Source organism: Pelophylax lessonae (genome assembly GCF_965119305.1).
Source record: "Pelophylax lessonae genome assembly, chromosome: 11".
Classification (NCBI taxonomy): domain Eukaryota; kingdom Metazoa; phylum Chordata; class Amphibia; order Anura; family Ranidae; genus Pelophylax; species Pelophylax lessonae.
In genome coordinates, this window is record NC_138778.1 from 16,328,164 (window position 1) to 16,342,307 (window position 14,144).

Consider the following 14,144-nt stretch of genomic DNA (forward strand, 5'->3'; position numbering starts at 1 on the left):
TATCCTGACTTTGTCCTCTTGGGTACTAGTACTTCTTGCCCCCCCCCCCCCCCCGGCTAGTATCCTCTTTCCTAAATATTACCTGGGCTTGCTGCCCTCTGCCCCTAATTAGTACCATCTGTCTCTTCACTAATCCTCCCTATCCCATACCTCGCTGTGATTTGTGGGTAGTTAGTGACCTCCGCTGTGACCCCATTTGCCCCTCTGTTTTTTTCTGCCATCTCACCTCTGAGCCCCCCTCCCCCATTACCCCATTCTTTCTCCTCTTACAGACCCCTTTGAAGTTCCTGTGGCCCCAATAATGTTCTTCATCATTTTTCCTCTCCACTTCCAGATCCCCAGAAAGGACCAATCAGGAGTCTTCCATTCTCCAGGATCAGAGGAAAGTGACCCCTGAGGACGCTGTGAGCTGAACTCTATAGACATGGAGGGGAATCGGTCACCTGACCCGGAGGAGGCGGCCTGATTGTCATATAAAGAGGGAATACAAAGTAACATTTGCTGCATTGGAGTTATAAGTTACGTCTCTTTTTTTGGACCAAATATCCAACTTTACACCCCTCCCCCACCACCACCACCACAAAGATCCAAGACCGCCATATCAGATCTCCTCTCCTGGTCCGGACCAAGTTACCGCTTTCACCTTTCCGTAATATCGGGTCAGATACCTGACAACCCATTTCTGTGCCGACAGGAAGTTTTTTGTGGTTTTTTTTATCTTTTTTTTTTTTTTTTATCGTTTTTTTTTGGACCTGTTGATCTATATTTTGTATTTTTCTAACGTCCGATGTAATTTTTATTTTTGCACAAATTAATATATATATATTGGATTTTGTATAATACACTTTATTTATACGTCTACACGCAACAAAAATGGCCGCTTCTTACTGGGGACTCATCATGAACATTGTGAACAGCATAGTCGGGGTCAGCGTGCTGACGATGCCGTTCTGTTTTAAAGAGGTGAGTGTTGTCAGATGATTGGCTCCGTCATGTTGGGGGGAGGTATAAATATCCAGGGAGGGGAGGAGTCACATTGTAGCCAATCGGCAATCAAACAATTACCTATTCGCCCACCTGAGTACCGGCCTGTATGCACCCCTTCATTACCAGGTCACTTTTCCATGTCGTGATAGTTTGACTGAGAATTACTCAGTCATGAAATACAAGTCATTTTCTATCATTGACAACCCGTTGACACTGAATGCGGCTTTGAAATCGCTCTACTTCAGTGCGATTTCAAACCCACCAGGCAGTGCGATTTCATGTGCGGTTGCTGACATCTGCAAATTCATGCACAGATATCTATGCAAGTCACTCATGAAGTGACCAAAAATAGTGCAGGAACCTTTTTCAAATTGGCACAAGTCGGAGTCGCATCAATTTGAACAGTTCCATAGGCACAAATAGGGTGCGACTGGTCATGCGATTTTTAAACAGTCAAATCTCATAATGCACCGGTGTGAACGGGGCCTTAGAGCTTTATTTTGGTAGTATGTAATAAATGCTGGGGGTTTAGTGTAGAAAAACAGTCCCACAGTTATTAGTGATCAGGGGTACATTGAAATCCCCCCTCAAAAGAAACAATCCCATAATCAATGAACATAGGTGGTACATTAAATCCTACATCCCATCCCCCTCCCCTCTCAAAAAAAAAAAAAAAGTTTCTTAATCATTGGTGATCAGAGGTATAAAAGACAATCCCACAATCACTGGTGATCAGTGGTAGATTACCCCCCCCCCTCCTAACCCCCCCCCCCAAAACAAAAACAGTTATACAATCATTGGTAATCAGTGGTGCAATAACCCACCCCACCCCTAAAAAAACAAAACAATCCCACAATCACTGGTGATCAGTGGTACATTACATACCCCCCACCAAAAAAAAAAAAAAAAAAAAAACCCACAATTATTGGTGATCAGTGGTACATTACCCCCCCCCCCCAAAACAAAAACAGTCCCACAATCATTGGTGATCAGTGGTACATAACATCCCCCCCCTCAAAAAAAAGAAAATCTTCAATTGTTGTTGATACCCCCTCTTCCTAACCCCCCCCCCCAAAAAAAAACAGTCCCACAATTATTGGTGATCAGTGGTACATTAACCCCCCTCCTAAACCCCCCCCCCAAAAAAAAACGTCCCACATTCATTGGTGATCAGTGCTACATTATATCCCCCCACCCCAAAAAATAAAATAAAAATCAGTACCCCAGTTGGTGGTCAGTGGTACATAACATCCCCCTCCCCCCTCAAAAAAAATCTGCAATTATTGGTGATACCCCCTCTTCCTAACCCCCCCCAAAACAAAAACAGTCCCACAATTATTGGTGATCAGTGGTACATTAACCCCCCTCCTAAACCCCCCCCCCCCCAAAAAAAAACAGTCCCACATTCATTGGGGATCAGTGCTACATTATATCCCCCCACCCCAAAAAAAAAAAAAAATCAGTACCCTGCTCCCCTCCCAAAAAAAGTGGCTAGGTCATTGGTGAGCAGAGGTACATCAATCCCCCCTCAACAAAAAATTACACAATTATTGGTGATCAGAGGTACCTTAACCCCCACCCCCAAAATAAACAATCCCATAATCAATGAACATAGGTGGTACATTAAATCCTACATCCCATCCCCCTCCCCTCTCAAAAAAAAAAAAAAAGTTTCTTAATCATTGGTGATGAGAGGTATAAAAGACAATCCCACAATCACTGGGGATCAGTGGTACACCCCCTCCCTAAAAAATAAAACCCCACAATCACTGGGGATCAGTGGTACACCCCCTCCCTAAAAAATAAAACCCCACAATCACTGGGGATCAGTGGTACACCCCCTCCCTAAAAAATAAAATCCCACAGTCACTGGTACATTACACCCCCCCCCCCAAAAAAAAGCCCACAATTATTGGTGATCAGTGGTACATTACCATCCCCCCTTCCTAAACCCCCCCCCCTCCAAAACAAAAACAGTCCCAAAATCATTGGTGATCAGTGGTACAATAACCCACCCCACCCCTAAAAAAAAAAAAAAAAAACAACTCCACAATCACTGGTGATCAGTGGTACATTACATCCCCCCCTGTTCTCCCCCCCCCCCCCCCAAAAAAAAAACCCGCAATTATTGGTGATACCCCCCCCAAAAGCAAAAACAGTCCCACAATCATTGGTGATCAGTGGTACAATAACCCACCCCACCCCTGAAAAAAAAAAACAATCCCACAATCATTGGCGGTCAGTGGTACATTAAATCCCCCCCACCCCCGAAAAAAGAGATTCACAGTCATTGGTGATCAGAGGTACTTTAACCAACATAATGCCCAAAAAAGACCATCCCACATTCATTGGTGATCAGTGGCACATTAAATTCCCCCCCCCCTTGAAAAAAGAGTTCCACAATCATTGCTAATCAGAGGTACCTTAACCAACAACCCCCCCCCCCCAAAAAAAAAAAACAATCACTGGTGATCAGTGGTACCCCCCCCCCCTTAAAAAAAAAAAAAAAAAACATCCCACAATTATTGTTGATCAGCGGTACATTAACCCGCCCCTTCCCTCGATCCCACACCTAAAGGAAAAAAAAAACTTCCACAAGTTTTGGTGGTCAGTGGTACATTAAATCCCCCCCCCCCTAAAAAAAAAAAACACACCTTTGAATAGGGTGAACTGCTAGGGATGGCTGTAATTGGTTCACAGCAAACACGAATTAGAGAGTCACTCTGATGGTTGCACCGATCTCCAAGTAGCATTCCTGACTGTACATCCATGCAGGACTAATGCATGGATCAGAACACAGAGAGACTTTGTCCTGATCCGAGCCTTGTCCTGAACGGGATTACAGTCAGCTACACACATGGAGATCAGTGCAGCCATCTGCATCTCATTGATTTAAATTGTCTGCCTGCAGCGCCTGTGCATCCGGTGAATTGTACAGATTGGTACGCTGGTGTGAATGAGGCCTTCGTTTGAAAAGATCTTGTTTAAGAACAGCCCCGCATTTCAGTGGACAGACAGGACCATTAAAAAAAAAAAAGAAGAAAATACGTCACATGTGACAAATATACCATCACATCTATACATTAAAAACATCAACACCATATAACAGCCTGGAAGGGGGAGGGTCAGTGTAACAGACTTTATTGTGGGGGGGCGGGAGAATAATATAATGGGGGGGGCGGGAGAATAATATAATGGGGGGGGGGGGGGAATAATATAATGGGGGGGTGGGAGAATAATATAATGGGGGGGTGGGAGAATAATATAACTGCTTATTTGTTGCCAGCGTGGTATCAGGACAGAGCTCAGCCAACTGGATTTCATGAAGCTCACTCTGAAATTGCTGATGTCACCGGGTGACCGGTCAGGGGGCCTCTGTAGCCTGCAGGAAAAAAACTGGTTGGAATCCTGATGTGGAATGTGAACACTAGTTTAGCCTGAGAGTGTGCAAGGCATTCTGGGACAGGAAGATGACTCACTGCTGGTAGTTTTATATGTGTATATATATATAGTATCTCACAAAAGTAAGTACACCCCTCACATTTTTGTAAATATTTTATTCTATCTTTTCATGTGACAACACTGAAGAAATGACACTTTGCTACAATGTAAAGTAGTGAGTGTACAGCTTGTATAACAGTGTAAATTTGCTGTCCCCTCAAAATGCCTCAACACACAGCCATTAATGTCTAAACCGCTGGCAACAAAAGTGAGTACGCCCCTAAGTGGAAATGTCAAAATTGGGCCCAATTAGCCATTTTCCCTCCTCGGTGTCATGTGACTCGTTAGTGTTACAAGGTCTCAGGTGTGAATGGGGAACAGGTGTGTTAAATTTGGTGTTATCGCTCTCACTCTCTTACTGGTCACTGGAAGTTCAACATGGCACCTCATGGCAAAGAACTCTCTGAGGATCTGAAAAAAAAAAAAAGAATTGTTGCTCTATATAAAGATGGCCTAGGCTATAAGAAGGTTGCCAAGACCCTGAAACTGAGCTGCAGCATGGTGGCCAAGACCGTACAGCGGTTTAACGGGACAGGTTCCACTCAGAACAGGCCTCACCATGGTCCACCAAAGAAGTTGAGTGCACGTGCTCAGCATCATATCCAGAGGTTGTCTTTGGGAAATAGACGTATGAGTGCTGCCAGCATTGCTGCAGAGGTTGAAGGGGTGGGGGGGTCAGCCTGTCAGTGCTCAGACCATACGCCGCACACTGTATCAAATTGGTCTGCATGGCTGTCGTCCCAGAAGGAAGCCTCTTCTAAAGATGATGCACAAGAAAACCAGCAAACGGTTTGCTGAAGACAAGCAGACTAAGGACATGGATTACTGGAACCATGTCCTGTGGTCTGATGAGACCAAGATAAACTTATTTGGTTCAGATGGTGTCAGGCGTGTGTGGCGGCAACCAGGTGAGGAGTACAAAGACAAGTGTGTCTTGCCTACAGTCAAGCATGGTGATGGGAGTGTCATGGTCTGGGGCTGCATGAGTGCTGCCGGCACTGGGGAGCTACAGTTCATTGAGGGAACCATGAATGCCAACATATACTGTGACATACTGAAGCAGAGCATGATCCCCTCCCTTCAGAGACTGGGCTGCAGGGCAGTATTCCAACATAACGACCCAAAACACCTCCAAGATGACCACTGCATCGCTAAAGAAGCTGAGGGTAAAGGTGATGGACTGGCCAAGCATGTCTCCAGACCTAAACCCTATTGAGCATCTGTGGAGCATCCTCAAATAGAAGGTGGGGGAGTGCAAGGTCTCCAACATCCACCAACTCTGTGATGTCATCATGGAGGAGTGGAAGAGGACTGCAGTGACAACCTGTGAAGCTCTGGTGATTTTCATGCCCATGAGGGTTAAGGCAGTAGTGGAAAATAATGGTGGCCACACTAAATATTGACACTTTGGACCCAATTTGGACATTTCCACTTAGGGGTGTACTCACTTTTGTTGCCAGCGGTTTAGACATTAATGGCTGTGTGTTGAGTTATTTTGAGGGGACAGCAAATTTACACTGTTATACAAGCTGTACACTCACTACTTTACATTGTAGCAAAGTGTCATTTCTTCAGTGTTGCAACATGAAAAGATTAAAATAAAAATTTGAGGGGTGTACTCAGTTTTGTGAGATACTGTATATACACCACTTGAAGACCAGGTTTTTTCTGGCCCTTTTTGTTTACATCAAGTTTACATCTGTGTTTTTTGCCAGATAATTACTTCCAACCCCCCCCCCCCCCCAAACGTACATAATTTTTAGCCGAGACCCTAGGTAATAAAATGGCGATCGTTGCAGTTTTTTTATGTCACACGGTATTTGTGTAGCGGTTTTTCAACCTTTTTTTTATTTTTCAAAAAAAATGCGCTTGAATAAATAAAAAAACAAAACCCAATATATACCCGCAATTTTTTTTGTAAAATATGATAGATGATGTTATGCCGAGTAAATAGATATCTAATGTGTGACGCTTTAAAATTGCACACACTCATGGAATGGCGACAAACTACGATACTTAAAAATCTCCATAGGCGATGCTTTAAAAATTTTTACAGGTTACCTGTTTAGAGTTACAGGGGGGGTCTAGGACAGTGAAAGGGTTAATGTCAAGATCTCCTGGTCAGAAATTCACCAAAATTGTGCTCAGGAATATTTTGGGAGACCAGTGGACAGGATGCCACACGCTGAGAAATAGTCTCGGTGGACATAGGCTGTAACTGCACTTATCTCTCTCTCTGTCTCCTTATCTTCTGAGCCGCCATCTTGAATTGTGTTGCTGTTTTTTCTCTTGCAGTGTGGGGTTGTGCTGGGCACTCTGCTCCTCTTGTTGTGCTGCTGGATGACCCATCAGTCCTGTATGTTCCTCGTCAAATCAGCTAGTCTGAGCAAGCGCAGGACTTATGCGGGGCTCGGTGAGTACATCGAAATTGTCCAAGACAAAACTTTTTTTTTTTTTTTAAGATATTTTTGCTTAGTGTTACTAAACCCACAACCGTAAAATCAGTCTGTATATGCAGTAAAGCGTGCTTGTTATACTCACTGTGGAACCTAAGGGGTAAATCCTGTGCATTATGTAAAAAGGCTGTTTTATCCTGTCTTCTCTGATCCTCCCCCTCTACCACTGTCCCCAGTCCATCTCCTGACTGAACAGAGGCTTAAGGACGAGCTGCACATGCTCAATTTAGTGTGTATTGCTAGAGTTTTTTTTTTTGGGGGGGGGGGGGGGGAGTGCGTGTGATTAGCACAGGTCCAATCAGCACTGTCCAGATGGGGTCAGGGGTCATGCAGCCTCATAGGACAGTCAGAGGAGAGTAAAATATCCTCCTACAAGGTTTAACCAGACACTGATAGAACTCACATGACTGCTATATACTGCTGATGAGAAAAGGTATTTAGTAGTTTATATTTACTAAAATAATTACATTTCCATGTTCTGTGTACTGTGGGAGAGCAGATATAGTGGATTCCGGCTCCTGGGGAGACCAGATATAGTGGATTCCGGCTCCTGGGGAGACCAGATATAGTGGATTCCGGCTCCTGGGGAGACCAGATATAGTGGATTCCGGCTCCTGGGGTGACCAGATATAGTGGATGCCGGCTGCTGGGGAGACCAGATATAGTGGGCGCCGGCTGCTGGGGAGACCAGATATAGTGGGCGCCGGCTCCTGGGGAGACCAGATATAGTGGATGCCGGCTCCTGGGGAGACCAGATATAGTGGATGCCGGCTCCTGGGGAGACCAGGTATAGTGGATGCCGGCTCCTGGGGAGACCAGGTATAGTGGGCGCCGGCTGCTGGGGAGACCAGATATAGTGGGCGCCGGCTGCTGGGGAGACCAGATATAGTGGGCGCCGGCTGCTGGGGAGACCAGATATAGTGCATAGGCGTGCGCGCCGGGTGTGCCTGGGCACACCCTAATCACCTAGGGCACATTAGCATTATCGCTCTGTTTGCCAGTGAGGAGATGGGAAAGATCTCCCTCTGGCCTGCTCTGCCATAAGAGAAGTGCCACACACTTCTATTTCACTTTGCCAGCAGGGAGAGTAATGTACCGGAGCCATATACATGTAGGCAAACACATGCATGTGTATTTAAACTTTGGGGTGCACACCCTAAAGCAATAGGCTGCGCACACCTATGATATAGTGGACGCCGGCTGCTGGGGAGACCAGGTATCCGCTCCCACTTCCGCTCGGGCCGCCTAGCTTTCTTTTGGTAGTATTTGATCACCTCTGCGGTTTTCATTTTTTGTGCTATTAAAAAAAAAAAAAAAGACACAATTTAAAAAAAAAAAACACCTTTTTCTTTACTTTCTGCTATAAAAAGCATCTAATAAAAAGTTGAAAAAAAAAGTGTTCATAGATTTAGGCCAATATGTATTCTGCTACATGTTTTTGGTAAAATATCTAGAAACTAACTTGCAACGATCTTTGTTAAATAGCAAAGCTTCCAACTCCTTGGCCTGAAGTCAAGAAGGAACTCGTTTAACCAGTTTGGCTGTAGAGCATTTTTCTTTGTTTTTTTTTTTTGTTGCACACGCACAAAAATCTACAGTTTTGCCCATAAAATCACTTTAAGTGGAGTTCCACCCTAAATTTATACTTACCTCCATCTTCTTGCTCCGGGTCACCTGAAAAACAAATGGATAATCGCAATTTTTTTTTTTTTTTTACTTACCTTGTAGAGAAAATATACTCACCTTACTTCCTTCTTCCTCCCCTCGGCGGCCACGGCGATTCGTCACTTCCTGGCTTTTGCAATGATTCCTGGGAGCTGAACGTCATCGCTCCCAGGAATCATTGCGCCTGCACCGGCCCCTACGTCAGTTCCGGGGCGCGCGCGTCATTCCCTTCGGGGCTGGTGCAGTGCATCGTGGGACCGAAGAAGAAGGAAGAGGACCGAAGAGGACGCGGAAGAGGATCGCGCTGGCTTCAAGCTGCCCACACCTGGGATGGCAGCGCTGGACAAGGCATTTTCAAGGTAAGTATTTCTCCCAAAAGGTAAGTGCAACCCGGGACAGATCAGAGGCTATCCATTGTGGAATGTGCTAGCCCTGACTGTCCCGGGGGTATTTTTATTAAAAAATGTATTCCCAGGGTGGAACTCCGCTTTAACAGCCCCCTGAACATTCTATATTTTCTTAAAGCAGAGGCCCTGGAGAATAAAAAAGATTTACAGTACTTCACAATTTTTTATGTCTCACAGCATTTGCGCTTATCAAACGCATATTTTCAGGAAAAAATATCATGAAATTAATTTTAGTTTTTATATTTTATTTCACAATTTTTTTATTTTTTGGTAAAATATTAAAGATGAGGTTGCATCAAGCAAATTAGATAATAAACTTGTCCTAAAAACATTTGTGACTGTGATTTTGCGAAAAAATACAGCAACATAAAAATCTCACTAGATGAAGTTTTTAAAGCCTTTACTACTCCTAAATTTTTTTTTTTTTTAAATCAGATACAATTTTATATTTTTTAAGAGCAGTAAACACAAGACACATACACAACAGTGTAGTCACAATGGGTCAATAAAGGTAATAGAAACGGAGAACAAAAAATACCAAGCCCCCAATAAAAAGATGGCATGAATACCACATAGTGTATCACTGTAGTGTCCTCTGCCCCCCTTCACATCACTCCCCCCACTGTAGTGTCCTCTGCCCCCCTTCACATCACTCCCCCCACTGTAGTGTCCTCTGCCCCCCTTCACATCACTCCCCCCACTGTAGTGTCCTCTGCCCCCCTTCACATCAGTCCCCCCACTGTGGTGTCCTCTGCCCCCCTTCACATCACTCCCCCCACTGTAGTGTCCTCTGCCCCCCCTTCACATCACTCCCCCCACTGTAGTGTCCTCTGCCCCCTTCACATCACTCCCCCCACTGTAGTGTCCTCTGCCCCCCTTCACATCACTCCCTCCACTGTAGTGTCCTCTGCCCCCCTTCACATCACTTCCCCCAGTGTAGTGTCCTCTGCCCCCCCTTCACATCACTCCCCCCACTGTAGTGTCCTCTGCCCCCTTCACATCACTCCCCCCACTGTAGTGTCCTCTGCCCCCCTTCACATCACTCCCCCCACTGTAGTGTCCTCTGCCCCCCTTCACATCACTCCCTCCACTGTAGTGTCCTCTGCCCCCCTTCACATCACTTCCCCCAGTGTAGTGTCCTCTGCCCCCCTTCACATCACTCCCCCCAGTGTAGTATGCTTTGCCCCCCTTCACATCACTCCCCCCACTGTAGTGTCCTCTGCCCCCCCTTCACATCACTCCCCCCACTGTAGTGTCCTCTGCCCCCCTTCACATCACTCCCCCCAGTGTAGTATGCTTTGCCCCCCTTCACATCACTCCCCCCACTGTAGTGTCCTCTGCCCCCCCTTCACATCACTCCCCCAACTGTAGTACGCTCTGCCCCCCTTCACATCACTCCCTCCACTGTAGTACGCTCTGCCCCCCTTCACATCACTCCCCTCCACTGTAGTATGCTCTACCCCCCTTCACATCACTCCCCCCACTGTAGTGTCCTCTGCCCCCCTTCACATCACTCCCCCCACTGTAGTGTCCTCTGCCCCCTTCACATCACTCCCCCCACTGTAGTGTCCTCTGCCCCCTTCACATCACTCCACTGTAGTGTCCTCTGCCCCCCCTTCACATCACTCCCCCCACTGTAGTGTCCTCTGCCCCCCCTTCACATCACTCCCCCCACTGTAGTGTCCACTGCCCCCCTTCACATCACTCCCCCCACTGTAGTGTCCTCTGTCCCCCTTCACATCACTCCCCCCACTGTAGTGTCCTCTGCCCCCTTCAATCTTTCCCCCCACTGTAGTGTCCTCTGCCCCCCTTCACATCACTCCCCCCACTGTAGTGTCCTCTGCCCCCCTTCACATCACTCCCCCCACTGTAGTGTCCTCTGCCCCCTTCACATCACTCCCCCCACTGTAGTGTCCTCTGCCCCCCTTCACATCACTCCCCCCACTGTAGTGTCCTCTGCCCCCCTTCACATCACTCCCCCCACTGTAGTGTCCTCTGTCCCCCTTCACATCACTCCCCCCACTGTAGTGTCCTCTGCCCCCCCTTCACATCACTCCCCCCACTGTAGTGTCCTCTGCCCCCCCTTCACATCACTCCCCCCACTGTAGTGTCCTCTGCCCCCCTTCACATCACTCCCCCCACTGTAGTGTCCTCTGCCCCCTTCACATCACTCCCTCCACTGTAGTGTCCTCTGCCCCCTTCACATCACTCCACTGTAGTGTCCTCTGCCCCCCTTCACATCACTCCCCCCACTGTAGTGTCCTCTGCCCCCCCTTCACATCACTCCCCCCCACTGTAGTGTCCTCTGCCCCCTTCACATCACTCCACTGTAGTGTCCTCTGCCCCCCCTTCACATCACTCCCCCCACTGTAGTGTCCTCTGCCCCCCTTCACATCACTCCCCCCACCCCCTCACTGTAGTATCCTGTCCCGTCCCACTGTTGTTTTCTCTTCCCCCCTTCAAATTCTCCCCACTCTAGTATTCTCATGCCAAAGCAGTGTCCTCTGTCTCCCTTCATATAACCCCCCCCCCCCCCCCCACTATAGTGTCCTCTGGCCCCCATAGCAGTTTGCTTTGCCCTCCACAGTAGTGTCCTTTGCCCCCTTCACAAACACACCTCAGTATGTCGGTAGAACTTTCTTGCTTGACAGCGGGCGTATAGCAGAGTGGAGAGTGGGAGGCAGCACGGCACAGTACTGGACTGAGGGCTGGAGCTGCAGGAGGTAACTTTTCATATCAAGCAGGTGATTGGTTGGTAGGACTGCACCACATTCCAGCAACCAATCACCTGAAAGGTTAACTGAGGCAGCTCCCGCTCCTGCACTGTGGTGCCTCCCACTCTCCAGTCTGCAGTGTGGCAGCAGAGAGGCGATTGCAATCTACCCGTCAGCTGCCCCCGGTCGATGGGTTGTCGACCCCTTCTGTAAATCAGTGTAGTAGCCCGAGCTACTACAATGAGTGATGGCCACCATCTTCTGGGTGCTGTGCCAAGCTGGTGCCCTCCTGCATAATAACAGGGGGTCTGTCCCTTGGCATGGCTGCCATTTACAGAATGCCTTTGATTTTTCTTTTTTTTTTTCAAATATAAGTTTTATTCAGGAATCTTCATAACAGAAAAAACATACATCTACATTCCATGTGGAGTTTACATCACTTTTTAACACTTAATTTAATCTTCATCTTCCACTTTTACCCTCTTATATTCCTTCTCTTTTTTTCCCCTTCCCTTTCTTTTCCCCCCCTTCCCTCCCTCCTCCTCTCTCACCCAAAAAAAAAAAAAAAAAAAAATAAAAAAAAAAAAAAACCCCTCCCCCTCTCCCCCCTTCCTTAAATTACTCATTTATCCACGGCGAATGACCGAATAAATCAGTAAGCTCTTCTGGGTTGCTTTTATCCTATTATAAGTTGCTTCCCTTCTTCAGAGACTATAAACTGACCCCACACATCCCATATTTTCTTGTATTTTCCCTTCCTATTCTGAGAAGTTGCAATCAACTCTTCCATTCTCCTTATTTCCTCTACTCTATTTACCCATTCTCTTATCGAGGGGGGTTGTACTTTTTTCCAGTTACTCGGGATACATGCCTTAGCCGCATTTACCAGGTATGGTACAATCGAGTTTTCATATCTCTTTATCGGGATATCCGATAGATGTAACAAAAAAAAGGCTGGCTTTTCCTCTATTCTGCTTTCCGTAAATTTCTGAATTAAATCTTTTACTCTTCCCCAAAAAGGTTTTACTTCTGTACAGGTCCAGAGGATATGGATCAGCGTGCCTATTTCTTTTTTACATCTCCAGCATTCACTGGTCTCTCTTGGATACCAATTATGTAATTTCTCGGGTGTGATGTACCATCTCGTCATAAACTTATAGTTCATCTCTTGAGTCTTGGTACATCTAGCTGGCTTAAAGGCTAACCTTACTATCCTCTGTACTTGCTCCTCAATTAGTTCACACTCCAAGTCTCTCTCCCATTTTCCCACCCACGGGGGTTTGAATTGCTCCTCTGGGTTCATCAGTAAATCATAGGAGATTGATAATGTATGTGATAATTTTCCTGGTTCTATACAGTACTTTTCAAATTTTGTTAATGCTCTACTATACCTCTCTGGATTTTGTATCGAATCCAGGAAATGGTGTAGTTGCACTGCTTGCCAAAAAGGCAAGTTGTATAATCCATTTCTCTCCAATAATTTGCTAATTGAAACCCAGTTATTTTGTATAAGGAATAATGAAGCTTGTTCCTGTTTCTTTTCTCTCAATGGTATAAAGCTTCTAGGATCTAAACCCGGGATAAACTGTGGGTTCCCTAATATTGGGAATAGGGGTGATTCCTTCTTTGTTAATTTACTATATATATTTGGGTGCGAGCATATCCGCAATGTGTTTCCTATTATTGGGTGATGTTTCAATTCCTTAGGTAACCACTGGAAAACCCATATCGCCCTCTTTAGGTCTATCTCTGTTTGAGTCTGCTCGATTTGTACCCATATTTTGTTTTCCGAGTGGTGCCACCAATCCAATATCCTACTCAGATGTGCTGCGTAATAATAAGTTCGAATGTCCGGTAAAGCAAGGCCTCCATTTTTTTTCGGTAATGTTAAAGTTCTGCGTGCTATGCGAGGTCTTTTATGGGCCCATATATATTTCAAAAAAAGAGAGTGCATTGTCTTAAAAAAAACACTCGGTATCTTAACCGGCAGTGCACGCACCAGGTATAAAAATTTTGGTAGCACTATCATTTTCAATAAATTACATTTACCGAACCAAGAGTGTAGCCCGCCATACCATTGTTTAAGTAGTTTCCTAGTCATTGCCAAAAGGGGTAAAAAATTAAGGTCGAACACCTGGCTTAACTTCGCTGGTATGTAGGTCCCCAGGTATTTCACTGCCTCACCCCTCCATCTAAAACCAAAACTGGTTTTCAATAGGTTGATTTGGGCCACGGGTAATCCCACACCCATTGCCTCTGATTTTCCATAATTAATTTTTAAATAAGATATAGCATTAAATTTTTTAAATTCCTGTAATAGGTTTGGCAGAGAAATACCCGGTTTGGTCAAAGAGAATAACAAGTCGTCTGCATAACCAGCTACTTTATACTGTTTCCCTTTTACCTCTATCCCT

General features: G+C 45.9%; 1 protein-coding gene across 2 annotated transcripts in view; it reads left to right on the forward strand.

The window, feature by feature from the left end:
* Positions 1 to 787: 787 nt before the first annotated feature.
* SLC38A10 (solute carrier family 38 member 10) overlaps positions 788 to 14,144 on the forward strand; it is a 111,840-nt gene continuing 98,483 nt past the window's right edge. For both annotated transcript variants that reach the window (XM_082271794.1, XM_082271795.1), the window contains exons 1-2: positions 788 to 963; positions 6,784 to 6,901. In XM_082271794.1, the coding sequence (XP_082127920.1) occupies positions 874 to 963; positions 6,784 to 6,901 (208 nt within the window). In that variant the 5' untranslated portion in view covers positions 788 to 873. The remainder of the gene's footprint in view (positions 964 to 6,783; positions 6,902 to 14,144) is intronic.